The 21,263-nt window shown below is 51.2% G+C and overlaps 3 protein-coding genes and 1 pseudogene across 3 annotated transcripts; 2 read left to right on the top strand and 2 right to left on the bottom strand.

Annotated features, from left to right (window-relative positions):
* Positions 1-609: 609 nt before the first annotated feature.
* On the bottom strand, positions 610-926 carry LOC144891530 (uncharacterized; annotated as a pseudogene).
* Positions 927-1,654: 728 nt separating this feature from the next.
* Positions 1,655-2,029, bottom strand: LOC144891736 (histone H2A type 1-like). The gene has a single exon (XM_078775979.1). The coding sequence runs from the start codon at positions 2,027-2,029 to the stop codon at positions 1,655-1,657; it is 375 nt and encodes a 124-aa protein (XP_078632105.1).
* A 4,645-nt stretch (positions 2,030-6,674) lies between these two features.
* LOC144891529 (histone H4) lies at positions 6,675-6,986 on the top strand. The gene has a single exon (XM_078775150.1). The coding sequence runs from the start codon at positions 6,675-6,677 to the stop codon at positions 6,984-6,986; it is 312 nt and encodes a 103-aa protein (XP_078631276.1).
* Positions 6,987-12,202: 5,216 nt separating this feature from the next.
* On the top strand, positions 12,203-12,734 carry LOC144891528 (histone H4-like). Its single transcript, XM_078775149.1, has one exon. The coding sequence runs from the start codon at positions 12,262-12,264 to the stop codon at positions 12,679-12,681; it is 420 nt and encodes a 139-aa protein (XP_078631275.1). The 5' UTR covers positions 12,203-12,261; the 3' UTR covers positions 12,682-12,734.
* The last annotated feature ends 8,529 nt before the right edge of the window (positions 12,735-21,263 follow it).

Genomic DNA, 21,263 nt, shown 5'->3' with positions numbered 1-21,263 from the left:
AGGACGCGCACTCCCCGCGCCGCCGCCGTTGTTGTTGTTGTTGTTGTTGTTGTTGTTGTTGTTGTTGTTGAACCGTGAGGAAGAGCTGCGGGGAGGTATTGGGAGGTCCTAAACTTCCTAACGGTGCCATACAATCACATTCTGGTGCAACGAAGAGTCAGAATTAATGGAAACGAGTCCTTAACTGACATAGACTAAGAATAACTAGCAAGATGTCCTATAGTTGTCTACGTGAGATGCGGTGGACCTGGATGCGACATTTAATGGGGGAAATAGGGGGAGGTCGGGTCTACAGAGTGTTGTTTACAGAAAATGGGACTAGGGAATGGGGGATTGGGGATAGTTGGGAAGTATTGAGGAATTAGGGGAATATTTACAAGCGGATATGGATGGATGCCAATCCCATATCCGCAACAATATATTATTTGACCCGTTCATCTCAATCCCAAAATAATAATATAAACTCTGCCATAAACATTGCATTTCTGGTGCCAAAGAATACATGATACAAAGTTCAAGTCGCGTGAAGCTCCTTCATGAACGAGTTGGTGCCTCTGAAAACAGCCGTTTTGTTGTTGTAGTTGTTGATGAACACCACCCCCAAAATGTTTAACCACCGAAACAGTAAAGGGTACGGCCCTGGCGCTTCAAAGCGTACACCACATCCATGGCAGTAACGGTCTTTCGCTTGGCGTGCTCCGTGTAGGTAACAGCATCGCGGATCACATTTTCCAGGAACACCTTGAGACCTCCACGGGTTTCCTCGGAGATGAGACCCGAGATTCGCTTTACCCCACCACGGCGAGCAAGGCGACGAATAGCAGGTTTTGTACTTCCCTGGATGTTATCACGCAGTCGCCGACCTTGCGATGACGTTTAGCACCTCCTTTACCGAGACCCTTTCCACCTTTATCACGTCCAGACATGACGATAGCAGTTGAATCGAAACCTGAATAAACGAAACGACGAGCATTCTTGTGTTTATGTGGTGATGATAGAGGTTTTCTGTTAGTAGGAACTCGATATTACCATTTGCTCTTTGACCCTTCAACGATTCCTCCAACATTTCAATTCTTTTCTCTGCGGTTTCCTTGGTGATTTATACCACGTCCGCCCAAGCTCTTCGTGCCTTTCCCCCTTTCACCTCTTTCCGCGCATGCGCACGTCGTTCTTTCGTTTTCACAAGCTGCAACTGCACTGGCTTTCATTGTCCCTTCGCTTTCACTCAAGTAAACACGGAATCCTGTGAAATGAGGTTGAAGTTTTGCAGTAATTGACGATTTAATTCTGAACACAACTTGAACTGCAGAACTTTGGCAAATAACAACGCGCGCTCACATCACCGAAGTTGGAAATAAGCTTCAAAAGCATCAAGTCATCGTACGATATTTTGATGCCAGTTTGGATTTGATGAAAAGTAAAAATACCTATTTTGTCCTCGAACCAAGTTTAACCTCGTTGAACCCTCGATTGTCGCATTGTAGAAAATTGGTATGAAGGAAACAAGAAAGTACCGTTTAAAGTCTTTAAACACACAGCAGAGTATTGTGTAAAACACGGATCATGTATCGCTGATGCAGCTTTCGGAAAGGTTTGAGTGGCTCTGAAAAGAGCCGTTGTCGGAGAGCTGTGAACTCGTGTGAGGCGGAGCCGTTCACTTGCCCTGGCTTTTCTTGGGGAGCAACACGGCCTGGATGTTCGGCAGTACACCACCTTGCGCGATCGTCACCCCGCCCAGCAGTTTGTTCAGCTCCTCATCGTTGCGGATGGCGAGCTGTAAATGACGCGGGATGATGCGCGATTTCTTGTTATCTCGTGCAGCGTTCCCGGCGAGCTCCAGGATCTCTGCAGACAAGTACTCGAGCACAGCCGCCAGATAGACGGGAGCGCCGGCACCGACGCGCTTGGCGTAGTTGCCTTTGCGAAGATGTCTGTGGACACGACCCACTGGAAACTGCAGTCCAGCACGGGAAGAACGAGTCTTAGCCTTTGCTCGAGTCTTCCCACCGCCCTTACCACGTCCCGACATGATTCGTGGAGAGTAACAGATTTCAAAGCAATCTTCCTATGACTGAATGTCATGGTGCGAATTGAGGGCTTTTCAAGGTGAAGTCGGATCAGGAATCATACACGCCCACCTTTTATCCATCCAATGGATGAACATCAGGTTGTGTGCTCCGCCTCCAAACTCTGTGTGATCCATACATTTGCATGTGATACCCTTTAGAAGACAGAATCTTTTGAACTTTGAACTTTGAATCCATTTTAAAAGACAGAAAAGTTTCCCAGTTTTCTTTTTAAGTACCTTCAGATTCAGGCTTTAGTAGTTAAGTTGCACACGCAGAGCTAAACAATGACGTTGAGCAATTGCTTTATTATCGACAAACAAGTTATTTAAATTGAATGTTACATTTTTGAATTTTTTTTGGACAATTTTTGAATCGGAAGGCAAATTTGCCGTTTTTTTTTTGTTTTTTTTTGTATACAGAATCGAGGCTCGTGAAAGAGCTAACATTTATTTCACAAACAAATCAAACAGACAAACAAAATATATAAAAAGAGGGAGCGGAAGACAAGATGGGGAGAGAAGGGGAAGCACACAAACACAACATTTGAGAGCAGGGAGATGTGTGGGAGGGAGAGGGCTTGGGGGGAGCAGAGCTGAAGATAGAGAGAGTTTGGTCAACTAAACAATAGGCGCCATGTTATTACCCAAGGTCAAGTGCACGCGTGCGTGCGTTCAAGCATGCATGTGTTACGTGGTCCTCCTGGTGAACCTGGTCTCAGTGACCCCCGGACCGTGGGAGGCACCCCGCCAGAAAGATATATGATTTATACGCTTTCACAACACAATCAATATGAAAGACACAAACAATTCAAGTCAATAGGAAACCCCTACACCAAGGATCCGGATTAATGGATAATGTATTCCCAATCAATCAACAATAATCAACGCTCAATCAACAACATTACTAAGATGTAAACTCATCTACAATAGCTCTAAGATGGCCATCTTATACATTCCTCACGTGAGCGCCACTCCCGACTCCCTCCATGGTCAATGTCTCTCCCAATGTCTCTGTACTCCTGTAGTTCGATCTCCGCACGTGGGCGGTTGAACGGACCCTTCCTGACGTGCTTCCACCGTGCACATCCCGTACCGGGAACAGCTGCTGCCGCGGACACCTCCTCGGCAGCCCACCGAGGTCGGTGCTCGTGATCGCGGCTTCGGGGATCGCAAAGCGTGCGAGGCCCAAGGCGCCTGCCGTACGCGTCCTTGTAGACGTTGAGGTAAACGGTGCCGGACGCTGGGTTCCATGCAGGAACCCACGGCAATTTGACGCGTAACCGGTAATTACCCCGCGCCGGTAACTCCTCTCGCCAGATGGGCTTTTCCAACGCAGCGTTCCCAATGCGGATCAATATCGACACCGCTCTTCTCGGCGCTGAGCGAGGAAGAGGAAGAAGATCGCCGCTTCTCCCGGACCTCGTGTCTTTCTTCTTCCGTTTCCGGTCTCCTTTTCCCCAGAAGGGCTCCTGACCCTTTAATCACAACAACCTTTAATCAACTACACATTAATAAGCAAGGACCTGAATAGTAATTCACATAAATTCACATAAATCCGTAACACTCCCCCCCTTCCAGAAAGAAAGTTTGAACCCAGCGAAAACTTTCTTTGCCAGCCACCTGTGATAAACAAACCAGATAACTCACCCCCCCCCCCCCCCAAATCATCAGTTCCCCCCGGGCACAATTATCACTTAAAAATAAAGCAACAAAATTTCACAAAATCCCTAGATTAATTCACTCTGGACTAAGCGTCAACCACTTCTAGTTTCTCTTGAATGACGGTTAAGAGGTGGTGACCAAAGCCCCCAAAGTTAAACCTCTCGATAGCACTTTTTCGGGAGGCCCAGCTGAGTATTCCCTACATGGACGCCTTAAGGAATGTGGAGTTCACGGTTAGTCCGGGGAGGAAAGTTCATTACATGGACGCCTTTAAGAACGTGGCGTTCACGGTTAGTCCGTGTAGGAGCCCCGGCTCGGCGGCTCCCCCGTATATAGTGCTTCAACTTCGCCAGACTCCTAACAGTTACGGTGGGACCCCTTGTCCCAGCCGTTACCTGACTGGCGGTCTCCTTCTCGGCCAGTGCTCTGACATTCATTCTTTCGGGAGGTGCCGTAACTCTGGGAGCCTCCATAGTAATATCGGCTGCTGCCAAACCCAAAACTACCGCCAAGTTGTCCTCTTCTGTAGACCTCTCGACGCCTACGAAATGCCTTCCCTACTGTTATGGTCCGACCCTCCAAATTCTTACCATTCCAATTCTTCTCTGCCTCTCTGGCTTTCCTTTCTTCTTCTGCTCTTTCCTTTTCTGCTTTCCTTTCTTCTTCTTTTAATCTTTCCTGGAGTTCTCGTTCCACTCTCCTTTCCTCTGCTTGTTTCTCTTCTCTCCTCTCTTCTGCTTTCCTTTCTTCTTCTTCTTTGATCCGTTCCTGGCTCCGTAATTGCAACTCCAGTTTCCGGAGCTCAACGTCTTCTGGTTCTTCGGGTAGCCACTCCCAGGCTAACTCGTCCCATGTTCCTAATCCCAACATAGACTATCACCGTGGTCTGCAACTCTGCCTTCCTCAAATTAGTTCGGACCTCCAAGTTAAAATGTTTGGCCAATTTCAAGAGGTCTGCTTTTAGTAACGCTCGGAACTGTGCCTCACTCGGTGTTACCGCAAAGTTCTGTGCAACAAACGCCATGGTGACTATCGTTAACACCTGTTAACCTTCACCCAAGACTTTACCACAATTTCTCAAAAATTTACCAATTAATAATTAATTAATAAATTTTAATTAATTAAATTATTATTTTATTATGTTATACAATTTTATATCCCGGAATTCAATTGGACGAGCCCCCAATTCTGTTACGTGGTCCTCCTGGTAACTACCTGGTCTCGGTGACCCCCGGACCGTGGGAGGCACCCCGCCAGAAAGATATATGATTTATACGCTTTCGCAACACAATCAATATGAAAGACACAAACAATTCAAGTCAATAGGAAACCCCTACACCAAGGATCCGGATTAATGGATAATGTATTCCCAATCAATCAACAATAATCAACGCTCAATCAACAACATTACTAAGAGTAAGATGTAAACTCATCTACAATAGCTCTAAGATGGCCATCTTATACATTCCTCACGTGAGCCCCACTCCCGACTCCCTCCATGGTCAATGTCTCTCCCAATGTCTCTGTACTCCTGTAGTTCGATCTCCGCACGTGGGCGGTTGAACGGACCCTTCCTGACGTGCTTCCACCATGCACATCCCGTACCGGGAACAGCTGCTGCCGCGGACACCTCCTCGGCAGCCCAACAAGGTCGGTGCTCGTGATCGCGGCTTCGGCGCTCGCAAAGCGTGCGAGGCCCAAGGCGCCTGCCGTACGCGTCCTTGTAGACGTTGAGGTAAACGGTGCCGGACGCTGGATTCCGTGCAGGAACCCACGGCAATTTGACGCGTAACCGGTAATTACCCCGCGCCGGTAACTCCTCTCGCCAGACGGGCTTTTCCAACGCAGCGTTCCCAATGCGGATCAATATCGACACCGCTCTTCTCGGCGCTGGGCGAGGAAGAGGAAGAAGATCGCCGCTTCTCCCGGACCTCGTGTCTTTCTTCTTCCGTTTCTGGTCTCCTTTTCCCCAGAAGGGCTCCTGACCCTTTAATCACAACAACCTTTAATCGACTACACATTAATAAGCAAGGACCTGAATAGTAATTCACATAAATTCACATAAATCCGTAACACATGCAACTCACTGCGAAAAGGGACTAGTGTATTTTTATGTTCCCGAGTTTCTTACATTGTTTAGTCAGTTGCGAATGAGTGGAACTTGGGATGGATGAGTGGAAGCAAGGATGGATGAGTGGAAGGAGAGATGGATGAGTGGAAGGAAGGATGGATGAGTGGAAGGAGGGATGGATGAGTGGAAAGAAGGATAGATGAGTGGAAGGAGGGATGTATGAGTGGAAGGAGGGATGTATGAGTGGAAGGAGGGATGGGTGAGGGGAAAGAAGGATAGATGAGTGGAAGGAGGGATGTATGAGTGGAAGGAGGGATGTATGAGTGGAAGGAGGGATGTATGAGTGGAAGGAGGGATGGAGGAGTGGAAGGAGGGATGGGTGAGTGGAAGGACGGATGGATGATGAGTGGAAGTTGGGATGGATGAGGGGAAGGAGGGATGGATGAGCGGAAGGAGGGATGAGTGGAATAAGGTATGGATGAGTAGGAAGTAGTATGGATGAGTGCCAAAGTTCTGCAGTTCAAGTTGCGTTCAGAATTAAATCGTCGTCAATTACTGCAAAACTTAAACCTCATTTGACAGGATTCCGTGTTTACTTGAGTGAAAGGGAAGGGGTAGTAAAAGCGAGTGCAGTTGCAGATTGTCAATGCGAAAAGACGACGTGCGCATGCGCGGAAAGAGAGGTGAAGGGGGAAAAGCCACGAAGAGCACAGACCCAGAAAAATAATTAATGTCGTGGTCAAAGTGGAAGAGTCAAAGAGCAAATGGTAATATCGCGTTCCCCACCAATAAAAAAAACCTCTGTACCACCATCATGTAGAGACGAACGCTCGTCATTTCGTTTATTCTGATTTGAGTTCAACCGCGAGCGTCATGTCTGGACGTGGTAAAGGTGGAAAGGGTCTCGGTAAAGGAGGTGCGAAACGTCATCGCAAGGTACTGCGTGATAACATCCAGGGAATCACAAAGCCTGCTATTCGTCGCCTTGCTCGTCGTGGTGGGGTAAAGCGCATCTCGGGTCTCATCTACGAGGAAACCCGTGGAGTTCTCAAGGTGTTCCTGGAAAATGTTATCCGCGATGCCGTTACCTACACGGAGCACGCCAAGTGCAAGACCGTTACTGCCATGGATGTGGTGTACGCTTTGAAGCGCCAGGGCCGCACCCTCTACGGGTTCGGTGGTTAAACATTTTGGTGGTGGTGTTCATCAACAGCTGCAACAACAAAACGGCTCTTTTCAGAGCCACCAACTCGTTCATGAAGGAGCTTCAGGCGACTTGAATTCTGCTTTACGTATTTTTTAATGGAGGATGGTTGATCTTGTGCTTTATTCATCCAATAAGTTGAGACCCCAAGTGTTCCGTGTACAATATCAATTTGGCATGAAGTCTCGTCCAGACATGACAAAAGCGGTTGAACGCAAATCAAAATAAACGAAACTACGAGCGTTCGTGTCGATATGGTGGTGGTACAGAGGTTATCTTTTGGTGGGAAACTCGATATTACCATTTGCTCTTTGACTCTTCCACTTTGACGACTACATGAATTGTTTTCTCTGCGAAAAGGGTGTTGTGCTCTTCATGTCCAACACTCGACTGTACAATATCAATTTGCATTATTTGCAAATAATGTACAGTTCCAGCAATATCACAAAAATGCATAATTTGCAAAGAACAAGTTATTGCAATATCATAAAAAGGTTGTATTTACAAAGAACAAGTTATTGCAATATCATAAAAAGGTTGTATTGAAGGAGCTGTGCTCCAACGCGAGTCGAAAGAATTGACGCGACCAAAGACGGAATTCGTCCGAGTTGCTTTATTGAAACAAAACAGCTCAGGTATTCTCACAAGCCCGTTTATCGGGCAGCAATATATATACACATTTATGCCGGGGCGTTTGCCCGGGAAAACCGAGACCGGGCATGCCCGGGTGTCAAGGGCGAGTCCTGGAAAGGCGAGTCTGGACATGCCCGGGCGTCCTGGGCGCGGCCTGGCAAGTCGAGGCTGGGCGTGCCCGAGCGCTCTGGGCGAGCCCTGGAAAGGCGAGAGCGGGCATGCCCGGACGCTCTGGGCGAGCCCTGGAAAGGCGAGTCTGGACATGCCCGGGCGTCCTGGACGCGGCCTGGCAAGTCGAGGCTGGGCGTGCCCGGGCGCTCTGGGCGAGCCCTGGAAAGGCGAGAGCGGGCATGCCCGGGAAAGACGAGACCGGGCGTGCCCGGGAGGTTCGGGCGTGCCGGGGAACAGCGAGTCCGGGCATGCCCAGGAGAGGTGCGTCTGGGCCCGTCCGGACGAGCCCGACATGGCGATCGCGCCCTGGCCGCGTCCTGGCAGGTGCAAGGCGATTGTTTACATTCAGCAGGAACCGCTACACACGCCCCTCCAGAATCGACCTGCACCGGCAGGGTCAATTTAAGGGGGGTCCGGATGACCCGGCCGAAGCGACCCGTGGAGGGTTGTGGGGGGGGGGGGGCGGTCCGATCTGGTGATGGGTGGTCGAGTGGGGGGAACTGTGGACGGGGGGCGGCCTCGCCGCGGAGGAAGCGCCAACCGTGGTGGTCGGTCGACGTCCACGTGCGCCAGTTTGAGGCGGTCCACAGAGATCTGGTCCGACCGGCCGCCGACGTCGACGACGAAAGACTTGTCGCCCCGTCGCAGGACCCGGAAGGGCCCATCGTACGGCGGCCGGAGTGGCCCCCAGTGCGCGTCATGACGCACAAAGTCGTACTCCGCTGTGCGAAGCGCCGGGGGGACGTAGGACTGGGGGCCACCGTGGCGGGACGTTGGCACGGGGGCAAATCGTCGGGCGGCCTCCTGGAGGTCCGAGCGCTGGTGTGCGGCAGAGCAGGGACTGGTAGCGTCGGGCACGAACTCGCCCGGGACGCGGAGCGGCTGGCCGTAGACGAGCTCGGCGGCGGACGCCCGGAGGTCCTCCTTGGGGGCCATGCAGAGGTCCAAAAGGACCCACGGCAGCCGGTCGGTCCAACCGTCGTCCTGAAGGCCGGCCATGAGTGCAGCCTTCATGGAGCGGTGAAACCGCTCGCACAACCCATTGGCTTGGGGGTGGTAGGCCGTGGTGCGGTGCAGCGTGACCCCCAACGAGCGGGCAACCGCGCCCCAAAGTTTGGACATGAACTGTAGGCCGCGGGCGGACGAGATGTCCGCCGGTGCGCCGAAGCGCGCGACCCAGGTGGCGATGAACGCCTGCGCCACGTCGGCGGTGGTGGTGGAGGTGAGGGGCACGGCCTCCGGCCACCTGGTGGTCCTGTCCACCATGGTGAGCAGGTGGGTGAACCCCCGCGATGGGGGCAGGGGACCCACCAGGTCCACGTGGACGTGGTCGAAACGCCGTGCAGGCACGGTGAAAGGTGCTAGCGGGGCCTGGGTGTGGCGGTGGACCTTGGCCCACTGGCAGGCCGTGCAGGCGTTGGCCCAGTCGCGGATGTTCCGTCGAAGGCCGTGCCAGACGAAACGCGCGGACACCAGCTTCTGAGAAGCTTTCCGGCCCGGGTGAGAAAGGCCGTGGATGGAGGCGAAGATGCGGCGCTGCCAGGAAACGGGCACGATGGGGCGAGGCTGGCCCTGGGAGACGTCGCAGAGCAGGACGGTGCCCGCGAAGAGGATGTCGGCCAGGCGGAGGCCCGTGTCCGCCGCCCGGAGGGCCTGCACCGAGGTGTCGGTGGTCTGGTCAGCCGCCATGAGCGAGCGCGAAGTCCACGCCGAGGTGGGCCGCGTTCGCGCTGGCCCGAGAAAGACAGTCGGCCACGGCGTTGTCTTTGCCGGCGACGTGCCGGATGTCCGTGGTGAATTCCGACACGGCGGAGAGGTGGCGCTGCTGGCGGGCCGACCACGGCTCCGTGACTTTGGCCATTGCGTAGACCAACGGCTTGTGGTCGACGAAAGCCGTGAACGGGCGGCCCTCCAGGAGGTGTCGGAAATGGCGAACGGCCAGGAATAGACCGAGCAGCTCGCGGTCGAACGTGCTGTATTTTAACTCGTTTGGCCAGAGTTGCCGGCTGAAAAAGGCGAGTGGCTGCCAAACCCCGTCCACCCATTGTTCATGGACGGCGCCCACCGCGTAGTTGGAGGCGTCCGTAGTGACGGCGATGGGCGCGTTGAGCACCGGGTGAGCCAGCAGCGTTGCATCGGCGAGGGCCCGTTTTGCACTCGCGAAGGCCGCGTCCATGGCCGCGGACCAAACGATGTCATGCTTGGCCGGCTTGCCTCGGAGGGCCTCGTAAAGGGGCCGCATGAGCTGAGCAGCGCGGGGCACGAATCGGTGATAAAAATTCACCATGCCGAGGAACTCTTGTAGGGCCTTGATGGAACGGGGACGCAGGAACGTGGTGATGGCCTCGACCTTGGTCGGCAGCGGCACAGCCCCGGTCTTGGTGATGCGGTGGCCCAAAAAGTCAACGGTCGTCGTGCCGAAGTGGCATTTGGCCGGGTTGACAATTAAGCCGTGCTCGCTGAGGCGACCGAACAGTGTTCAGAGGTAGAGGAGGTGCTCGGCACGGGACGTGCTGGCGACGAGGATTTCGTCCAGACAGACGAAAAGAAATGGCAGGTCGCGCAGCATGCCGTCCATTAAGCGCTGGAACGCCTGGGCCGCGTTCTTGAGGCCAAATGGCATCCTCAAAAATTCGAACAGGCCGAATGGCGTGATGATGGCCGTCTTCGGGACGTCGGCTGCCCGGACAGGTACCTGGTGGTATCCCCGTATCAGGTCAATTTTGGAAAATATGACCCGTCCCGCCAAACGGGTGGAAAAGTCCTGGATGTGCGGGATCGGGTACCTGTCGGGGGTGGTAGCGTCGTTGAGGCGGCGGTAGTCGCCACACGGGCACCATCCGCCCCCCGGCTTTGGCACGATGTGCAGTGGTGAGGCCCATGCGCTATTGGAGCGCCGCACGATGCCGAGGTGCTCCAACGCGTCGAACTCGGCCTTTGCCACGGCGAGCTTGGCCGGGTCGAGGCAGCGGGCCCTGGCATAGACTGGCGGGCCCGTAGTGGGTATGTGGTGCTCGATCCCATGCCGCACTGCGACGGCCGAAAACGTCGGCCGCGTGAGGGCCGGGAATTCCGTGAGCAGGCGAGCGAACTCGTTCGCCGTCGGGAGGGTGCACGCCAGTTCGGTCGGCGTGGAACTGCTCATCGTGCACGCCAGGGAGCTGAAGGTCTCGGCGTTGACAAGGTGACGTCGTTTGACGTCGACCAGCAGCCCATGCGCGCAGAGGAAGTCGGCGCCCAGCAAAGCCATGGGGACGCAGGCGGTCACAAAGGTCCACTGAAAGCGCTGGCTGCCGAAGCAGAGGGTGACGTCACGCGGGCCGAAAGTGCGTATGGCCGAGCCATTAGCAGCGACCAAAGAGGGGCCGCAAACGGCATCCCGCCTGTCCTGCTCGGAGGCGGGTATGACGCTCAGTTGGGCGCCGGTATCACAAAGGAAACGCCGCCCGGACGCTTTGTCCCGAATACAAAGCAAGTTGCCCGAGTGGCCGGCGCTCATGGCTGGGAATGAACGCCGGCCCGGCCGTTTCCCGACTTGCCGAAAGTGAGTGGAAGGACGGATGGATGATGAGTGGAAGTTGGGATGGATGAGGGGAAGGAGGGATGGATGAGCGGAAGGAGGGATGAGTGGAAGGAAGTTTGGATGAGTAGGAAGTAGTGTGGATGAGTGCCAAAGTTGCCGAAAGTGCACGGCGGGAGAAGCAGAAGTGAAGATAGAGAGTTTGGCCAACTAAACAATAGGCGCCATGTTGTTACCAAGGTCAAGTGCACGCGCGCGTGCGTTCAAGCGTGCATGCAACTCACTGCGAAAAGGGACGAGTGTATTTTTATGTTCCCGAGTTTCTTACATTGTTTAGTCAGTTGCGAATGAGTGGAACTTGGGATGGATGAGTGGAAGCAAGGATGGATGAGTGGAAGGAGGGATGGATGAGTGGAAGGAAGGATGGATGAGTGGAAGGAGGGACGTATGAGTGGAAAGAAGGATAGATGAGTGGAAGGAGGGATGGATGAGTGGAAGGAGGGATGTATGAGTGGAAGGAGGGATGGAGGAGTGGAAGGAGGGATGGGTGAGTGGAAGGACGGATGGATGATGAGTGGAAGTTGGGATGGATGAGGGGAAGGAGGGATGGATGAGCGGAAGGAGGGATGAGTGGAAGGAAGTATGGATGAGTAGGAAGTCGTATGGATGAGTGCCAAAGTTCTGCAGTTCAAGTTGCGTTCAGAATTAAATCGTCGTCAATTACTGCAAAACTTAAACCTCATTTGACAGGATTCCGTGTTTACTTGAGTGAAAGGGAAGGGGTAGTAAAAGCGAGTGCAGTTGCAGATTGTCAATGCGAAAGGACGACGTGCGCATGCGCGGAAAGAGAGGTGAAGGGGGAAAAGGCACGAAGAGCACAGACCCAGAAAAATAATTCATGTCGTGGTCAAAGTGTAAGAGTCAAAGAGCACATGGTAATATCGCGTTCCCCACCAATAAAAAAACCTCTGTACCACCATCATGTAGAGACGAACGCTCGTCATTTCGTTTATTCTGATTTGAGTTCAACCGCGACCGTCATGTCTGGACGTGGTAAAGGTGGAAAGGGTCTCGGAAAAGGAGGTGCGAAACGTCATCGCAAGGTCCTGCGTGATAACATCCAGGGAATCACAAAGCCTGCGATTCGTCGCCTTGCTCGTCGTGGTGGGGTAAAGCGCATCTCGGGTCTCATCTACGAGGAAACCCGTGGAGTTCTCAAGGTGTTCCTGGAAAATGTTATCCGCGATGCTGTTACCTACACGGAGCACGCCAAGCGCAAGACCGTTACTGCCATGGATGTGGTGTACGCTTTGAAGCGCCAGGGCCGCACACTCTACGGCTTCGGTGGTTAAACATTTTGGTGGTGGTGTTCATCAACAGCTACAACAACAAAACGGCTCTTTTCAGAGCCACCAACTTGTTCATGAAGGAGCTTCAGGCGACTTGAATTCTGCTTTACGTATTTTGTAATAGAGGATGGTTGATCTTGTGCTTTATTCATCCAATAAGTTGAGACCCCAAGTGTTCCGTGTACAATATCAATTTGGCATGAAGTCTCGTCCAGACATGACAAAAGCGGTTGAACGCAAATCAAAATAAACGAAACTACGAGCGTTCGTGTCGATATGGTGGTGGTACAGAGGTTATCTTTTGGTGGAAACTCGGTATTACCATTTGCTCTTTGACTCTTCCACTTTGACGACTACATGAATTGTTTTCTCTGTGAAAAGGGTGTTTGTGCTCTTCATGTCCAACACTCGACTGTACAATATCAATTTGCATTATTGGCAAATAATGTACAGTTCCAGCAATATCACAAAAATGCATAATTTGCAAAGAACAAGTTATTGCAATATCATAAAAAGGTTGTATTTACAAAGACCGTAGTTCCTGCACTATATAAACAATTTGTATTTCCATCCATCCTTGCCATCCATCCCGCGCCGCACCCGCTCAGTCGCTCCGGCCGTGCTCGTCCTCACGATCTCGTTCACCAACGCCGACGTGCCAAGGAAAAGAAAATGCGGCCGTGCCTTCAACCCAAAGGGCCCAGACGGACGGGGGCAGAGGGCTCCTGGTTCCGTCAGCTCACAAGAATGCATCACCAAAAATATCAGCTCTATCAAAGCAAGCTTACGGCACTGAATGCAACATGGACTCCAGCATTGCGGTTTTGTTCAAAATGCTTTGGGTGCTGGTTTCTCTTGGGAAGCTTGTGTCATCTGAAAGAGCAGAGATAAGTCACCATTTTGTGTCCCTCGCCCCGTCTGTGCCTGTGACTTGACGCCTTAGTTTTTATCGGATTTTACTTTATTGCATATAGTTATTATTGATTTCATTCTCCGTTTATTTGTTCGGGATTAAACCCGTTTGGTTTTATTCAAAGCTTTATCCCAGTGTGTACCCTGGTTTGGAATAGGTACACCGTATCCTTGCGTGTCGTAAGAGGCGACAAAGAGGGTTGGCGTCAGGAAGGGCATCCAGCCAGAAAAACATTGCCTCAAAAAGAGAACCATGACAATTACAACTACATATGGGCAGGGAAAAGCCCGAAGTGGAGATCGGTTTCTGGGGGTTGGGACATGGAATGTAGGGACAATGACAGGGAGATCAGGAGAAGTGGTGGAAGTATTGATCAGAAGAAGAGTGGACATATGATGTGTGCAAGAGACGAGATGGAAGGGAAGTGGTGTGAGAATGGTGAAGGGTAGGCAGGGACAGAAATACAAGTTTGTGTGGCAAGGGTGCCTGGAGGGCGTGAATGGTGTTGGTGTCCTGTTTTCTGAGGAGTTTGTAGACAGTGTGGTGAGTGTGACTAGATTGAGTGAAAGGTTGATGATGGTGAAAATGATGATTGGAAAGCTCTTGGTGAACGTCATCTCCGCAGGTTGGTCGGAGCGATGAAGAGAAGGACAAGTTCTGGTGTGCGATAGAGAAGTTGATGGAAAACGTGAAAGATGAGGAAGTTGTTGTGGTAGCAGGAGACCGAAATGGACATGTGGGAAGGAGTATGGACGGTTTTGAGGGAGTTCATGGGGGTTACGGATATGGTGTGAGAAATGGAGAAGGTGAAAGGATTTTGGAGTTTGCTGATGGAGCTGATTTGTTGATTTGTAATACTCAGTTCCAGAAAGGGGATAATAAACTTGTTACATGCACGTCAGGTGGGTCGACGACAACCGTTGACTACCTGATGGTGCGTAGGCGAGATAGGGGGCACCTCCGGTACACAAAGGTGATTCCGGGGGAGGAGGCTGTTTCACAGCACCACTTGGTTGTCTGCGACATAAGGGTGAAAGGTGCGAGGAGAGCTCGGCGGGTGAAGTACCAACCAAGAATGAAGGTGTGGAGGTTGAAAGAGGTGACAGTAAGGGAGGCATTAAAAGAGAGGCTGAGTCGGGTAGAGGATGATGTGGTTGAGCTTGAACATGGTTGGATGTCAATGAAAGATAGTCTGTTGGGAGCCGTTGGTGAGGTATGTGGATGGACAAAAGGACCACCGAGGGACTCGGAAACATGGTGGTGGGATGATGAAGTTGGAAAGAGGATTGATGAGAAGAGGAAGAAGTTCAAGGAGTGGCAGAAGGTGAAGGGTACGGGAGCAGAAAAATCAGAACATGAAAGTTATAAGGCAGCCAAGAAGGCTGCAAAGAAAGAGGTAGCAAAGGCGCAGGAGGCATGTAGGAAAATGTTCAGAGAACGCTTGGATTCGGAAGAGGGTCAGAGAGCGGTATTCAGGATTTCAAAGCAGATAGCGAAAGAGAGGTGTGATGTGATGGGGGTGAGTTGCTTGAAGGATGAAGTGGGACAAATCGTTGTGGACCCAGGTGGAATTAAAGGAAGATGGAAAAGATACATGGAAATGCTGTTGAATACAGAGAATGAATGGGATGGCAACATAGAGAGTAACCCAGTTTTAGGACCGGCAGAGAAGATAACTGAGAAGGAAGTTGAGGAAGCGATAAAAGCAATGAAGAGTAGAAAAGCAGGAGGGCCGACGGGAGTTGTGGGAGATATGTTGAAGGCAGCAGGAAGTTGGGGGTGTGAAGAGAATGACAGAGATCTGTAATCTGGTGGTGAAAGAAGGCCGCATTCCAGTGGCTTGGGAACTGAGTACCCTCGTCCCTCTATACAAGGGGAAAGGTGACCCTCTGGAATGTGGCTCGTACCAAGCGATAAAGTTATTGGAGCATGGGATGAAGGTATTGGAAAGGGTGTTGGAGAGGAGGATAAGGAAGAAGGTGAAGATCGACGAAATGCAGTTTGGATTTATGCCAGGAAGAGGAATGACAGACGCGCTCTTTATTGTGAGGCAGTTGCAGGAGAAGTACATGGAGAAGAGGACGAAGTTGTTTCTTGGGTTTGTTGATCCGGAGAAAGCATTCGATAGGGTTCCACGCGAAGTATTGACATGGGCATTGAGGAAGTTAGAAGTGGAGGAATGGTTGATCAGAGTAGTGATGGCAATGTACAAAAGAGCATGCACAGCTGTAAGGACGAAGGATGGGAACAGTGGTGAGTTTGAGGTGAAGGTGGGAGTGCATCAGGGAGTCGGTACTAAGTCCACTACTATTTGTAGCTGTGATGGACGTGCTGGCTCAGAACGTGAAGGAGGGTTTACCGTGGGAGGTGTTGTATACAGATGATCTCGTGTTGATTGTGTTACGGGGTCCTCCCCTTACTTCTGGTCTCGGTAGACCTTCGAACCCCGAGAGGGTCCCCGGCAGAAAGATGTGTTATCCTTGGTTGAAATCAAGCAAATAAGGAAACCCTCAATGGAACCAGCAAATGAAACAGCGAAATCAATAATGCAACCTCACCAGGTTAGGAACAAACAATAATATATTAGAAATCACACAAAAGCCATACAACAATGGGGGCAATCACCCCTACTATCAAATCTTACGGTCGTAACCATATCAAGCCCCTTAACCCCAAACTCACGGCACCTCCCCAATGTCTCTGCACCCCTCCAAAGCGAAGTCCCAATGTCTCTGTGCGCTCCCGCGATCGGGGAGTCAAGGCCCGATCAAAGTCAATTGAGGCGTAGGCGATCAAGACGACCCCGAGGTCACGTTGTTCAGCACCCAGAAATACAGCGGTGGAAAGGAACCTCACAAAGACGCGCTCCGACGTACACGTTTGCGGTTCAATCCGCGAGCCTCCGTATGATTCTCAAGTGCCCTTTCTGGCACAGCCGTTCCCGGCAAACCACCGGGGAATAATGCCCAGCCAACACGACCAAACCCGGTTCACTGCAGGTTGCTCGCGTGGCGAAGATGGCGGACGGCTTTCACTCGAACCCGGGCTTTGAGGCCAGGATCCTCCGGAACCTCAATGAGGATACCCCAACGACACAGGCTCCACGCACTCCGGCGATATCTCTTGTCGCCCGAACTTCCCTTCAAGGACGCAAAGTTCACTCACACTGTACATCGACCGCTCGGTCAGGAGCTAAAACAACCACGTCTCTTCACGATCTCCTACCACCTCTTCTTCCTCGCTCCACCTCTTCCGGTCACGATCCGGATTTCCGGCCACATTTTACCAGGAGCGCTTTTAAATCTTTTAACTATAATAACCCTTTCCCTTCAACCACAATCACCAGAATACCTCGAACCAACAACAATAATCATAACAACAATCATTAGGGCCGAATCCGTAACACTTCCCCCCCTCAAGAAAGAAAGTTTGAACACAGCGAAAACTTTCTTTGCATGCCCTCTTTAAACAAGCAAAAGTAAATTCACAACCCAAATCAGCAATCCCCGTGGGCAACAATATTCAACCTTCCCCAAAAATAAAGCAACAAAATTTTACACAACCCCCAGAGCTTTCCAAAGTTAATTCCCCCTGGACGAAGCGTCAACAACGACATTGTCCCTGCCCCTCTGATTTTTACTTCTAGTTTCTCTTGAATGAAGGTTAAGGGGTTGTGATCAAAAACCCAAAGGCCAGCAAATCTATAGCACTTTCCCCGGGAGGCCGAGCTGAAAGCCAGGTTCCATGGTGGTTGGGTGGTGAGGCCTGGAAGTATTCACTACATGGACGCCTTTAGGAAAATGGAGTTCACGGTTAGTCCGTGCAGGGACGTTCCCTACCTGGACGCCTTTAGGAACATGGCGTTCACGGTTAGTCCGTGTAGGAATCTTGGCTCGGCGGCTCCGCAGCATTCAGTGCTTCAACTTTTACGGACTCCTAATAATTACGGTGGGACAACTTGTCAGAGTAGTCACCTGAATGGCAGTCTCCTTCTCGGCCACTGCTCTGATAATCCTTCCTTCGGGAGCTGTCATAACTCTGGAAGCCTCCATAATAATACAGCTTGCAGCCACCACCGTTACTCCGTGGTCCTCCTCTATAGCCCCCTCGACCCCGAGGAAATGCCTTCCCTACTGGGATGGTCTGACCCTCCAACTCCTTGCGATTCAGATCCTTTTCTGCCTCTCTGGCGTCTTTTGAGTTTTTAAACGTGACAAAGCCAAACCCTCTTGACTTTTGTGTCTCCCTGTCTTATCAGCAGCACTTCCAAAAGCGGTCCATAGTTGCTGAAGGCAGACCCCAAAACATCTTCCTTTGTTTTGAAGTTCAGTCCACCTACAAATAACTTGTTAAACTTGTCGCCATCCCAAACTGGTGTAGTGTTATTTTCCCTACTGGGCTTTATAACAACCATCGGGTTACCATATACTTGACCACCGGCCAAATCATTCCCGATAACAACTGATACTCCCTCTACAGGAAGCGTGGCTTGTAAACCGACGGTGAACGGTCCTGACACCAAATCGGACTCCAAATGGATGACATGAAGTGGAGCACTAACACAGCCACCAATCCCCTGTAAACGAACACTATCCCCAGTTGCCGTCTCCTCGGACCATGGCAAGATGCCTTCAAGCATTAAAGATTGATGTGCTCCTGTGTCCCTCAATATCCTAACCGGTCTCTGGTTAGTCGAGACTCCATTCAGTGACACAAACCCCTCGGAAATAAATGGTTGGTAACCCTTTTGAGGGCGATTTCTCACAATGGCCATCGCATTTGGAGTCGTACTAGTCGAACTCCGCTCCTGATTTTCCTGTCCCAGACCATAACAGTTGGACATCCAGTGTCCAGGTTTATGGCAAAAAGTGCAAGTAGGCCCGGAGGAGAACCTCATGGTCTGCTAAGGCATGGGGGCGGCGGTCTGCCTGGAGTCCCCCGGACGATAGGTCTGTCTTGGAAGCGCAGTCTTCTGATTTCTAGAAGTCGTGGTGTCAAAGTGGACCTCATTTTCATCCCGAGGCCGCCCCCATGGATTTTCATTCTCCGCTCCTGATGTACCATAGCTCCCCTGGCTCGGTCTGGGTGAGAAGTTCGGTTTGTGGAACCCCATCCTGTGTGTTAAGGCATAGTCATCTGCCATGGTGGCTGCCTCATACAGCTCTGGTACTTTCCTTTCCTCCAGATGAACTTTAATGTCCTCGTGGACACACTGTTGGAATTCCTCCACCAGGATCAATTGTCGCAATAGTTCGAAGTCTTTCCCAACTCCTTTTGAATCACACCACCTATCTATATAATAATAGCGTAAGGACTCGACTTTGTTATCCCTTTTACGCCGCACCCAGTGACCCGATGCCCACGGCACTCATGGATTTACGATCTACAAACCGCGCTCTTTGTTTATCACGTACAGCCATACTCGAAAATTCTGAATTAGCCGACGTTGGGGCCCAAAAGCATCCGATTAACTGCCGATACGACGCCATCTTACGACGCCATGGCATTGGCGTCTGCTGGGCGAAGGCGAAGCAAGCCGTCCGCTGATTGGACAGGCGAAGGCGAATGCAAGCCGTCCACTGAGTGGACAATCCAGAGCATGCATTTGTGCCGGTGTCGGCGATCGTTGTTCATGTACGCACTCTTCATTCTCATCTTTCTTCCTAACTCTTACTCGGACAAGTAAATCCCCTGTGCCATCCATAATGGTACACTCTATCCATACACCACATCCTCCCTTCCGTGGATGTTCCACGGGTTTCGGCTAGTCAAACATGGTTTCCTTCACTCGGGCAAATTCCACATGGGTCTCACTCTCCCTCCTCCTGGCATTTCGGAATTTTTGCCGGTAAGCTTCCGGGACCAATTCATAGGCTTTGAGAATGTGTTTCTTCAATACCTCATAATCTGCACATTGGTCAATCGGTAAAGCCGAATAAATCTCTTGAGCTTTACCCACCAGAACACTTTGCACGAGTATGGACCAGTACTCCTCAGGCCAGTTTAACGGTCGAGCCACTTTCTCAAAGTGTGGAAAAAACTTGGCTACCTCCTTTTCATTGAAGGGTGGAACCAGCCTCACATGTCTGCCAACATCCCAGGTGTTCTGACTAGGTGTTGAACCTGTCAGCAGGGATGGTACCTCTCCCCGTTCTCTCATGAACTCCAGCTCCTTGACTTTAATTTCCTGCTGACGCACCAATTGACGGTCCTTTAACTCCCTTTCGGCTCTTCTCTCCTCTGCTTCGAGTTCTCTTGCAGCTCTCCTTTCCTCTGCTTTTTTGTCTTCTAACGTTTCCTGGAGTTCTCTTTCCTGTACTTTTAACCTTTCCTGGAGTTCGCTTTCCACTCTCCTTTCCTCTGTTTTTTTCTCTTCTAACCTTTCCTGGAGTTCTCGTTCCTGTGCTTTTTCCCTTTCCTGGCTCTGTAATTGCATCTCCAGTTTCTGGAGCTCCACATTTTCTTGCTCTTCTGGTAACCAATCCCAGACTACCTCTTCCCATGCTTCTAATCCCACCATAGATAGTATCACCACTGTCTGCAACTCTGCCTTCTTCATATTAGTTCGGACCTCCAAGCTAAAATGTTTGGCCAATTTCCAGAGGTCCAATTTTACTAACGCTCTGAACTGTGCTTCACTAGGGGTCACTGTAAACTTCTCTGCGTCAAACTCCATAGTGACTACTGGTAACACCTGTTAACCTTCACACAAGAAATTTTTAACAAACAAAATTTTTTTTTTTTTTTTTGGGGAAATGTTCCAAATTTGGGAATTCTGGGAATGTTAGGGAATTCTTTCCCCGACTGAATTTAGGAATTTTTATATCCCGGATGCAGACCCAATTGGGAGCCCATGAATATCAATTGGACGAGCCCCCAATTTCTGTTACGGGGTCCTCCCCTTACCTCTGGTCTCGGTAGACCTCCGAACCCCGAGAGGGTCCCCGGCAGAAAGATGTATTATCCTTGGTTGAAATCAAGCAAATAGTGAAACGCTCAATGGAACCAGCAAATGAAACAGCCAAATCAATAATGCAACCACACCAGGTTATGAACAAACAATAATATATGAGAAATCACACAAAAAGCCATACATCAATGGGGGAAATCACCCCTACTATCAAATCTTACAGTGGTAACCTTATCAAGCCCCTTAACCCCAAACTCACGGCACCTCCCCAATGTCTCTGCACCCCTCCAAGGCGAAGTTCCAATGTCTCTGTGCGCTCCCGCGATCGGGGAGTCGAGGCCCGATCAGTGTCAATTGAGGCGTAGGCGATCGAGACGACCCCGAGGTCACGTTGTTCAGCACCCAGCAATACAGCGATGGAAAGGAACCTCACAAAGATGCGCTCCGACGTACACGTTTGCGGCACAATCCGCGAGCCTCCGTATGATTCTCAAGTGCCCTTTCTGGCACAGCCGTCCCCGGCAAACCACCGGGGAATAATGCCCAGCCGACACGATCAAACCCGGTTCACTGCAGGTTGCTCGCGTGGCGAAGATGGCGGACGGCTTTCACTCAAACCCGGGCTTTGAGGCCAGGATCCTCCGGAACCTCAATGAGGATACCCCAACGACACAGGCTCCACGCACTCTGGCGATATCTCTTATCGCCCGAACTTCCCTTCAAGGACGCAAAGTTCACTCACACTGTACGTCGACCGCTCGG

The sequence above is a fragment of the Myxine glutinosa genome, chromosome 4 (genome assembly GCF_964187855.1).
Source record: "Myxine glutinosa chromosome 4, kmMyxGlut1.1, whole genome shotgun sequence".
In the NCBI taxonomy this organism is placed as follows: Eukaryota; Metazoa; Chordata; class Myxini; order Myxiniformes; family Myxinidae; genus Myxine; species Myxine glutinosa.
The sequence above is the reverse complement of the archived record's forward strand: the minus strand, read 5'-3'. Positions and strand labels throughout refer to the sequence as shown.

Coding starts and splice junctions, on each gene's coding strand:
- LOC144891736 (XM_078775979.1), bottom strand. CDS start 2,029: ATGTCGGGACGTGGTAAGGGCGGTGGGAAGACTCGAGCAAAGGCTAAG.
- LOC144891529 (XM_078775150.1), top strand. CDS start 6,675: ATGTCTGGACGTGGTAAAGGTGGAAAGGGTCTCGGTAAAGGAGGTGCG.
- LOC144891528 (XM_078775149.1), top strand. CDS start 12,262: ATGGTAATATCGCGTTCCCCACCAATAAAAAAACCTCTGTACCACCAT.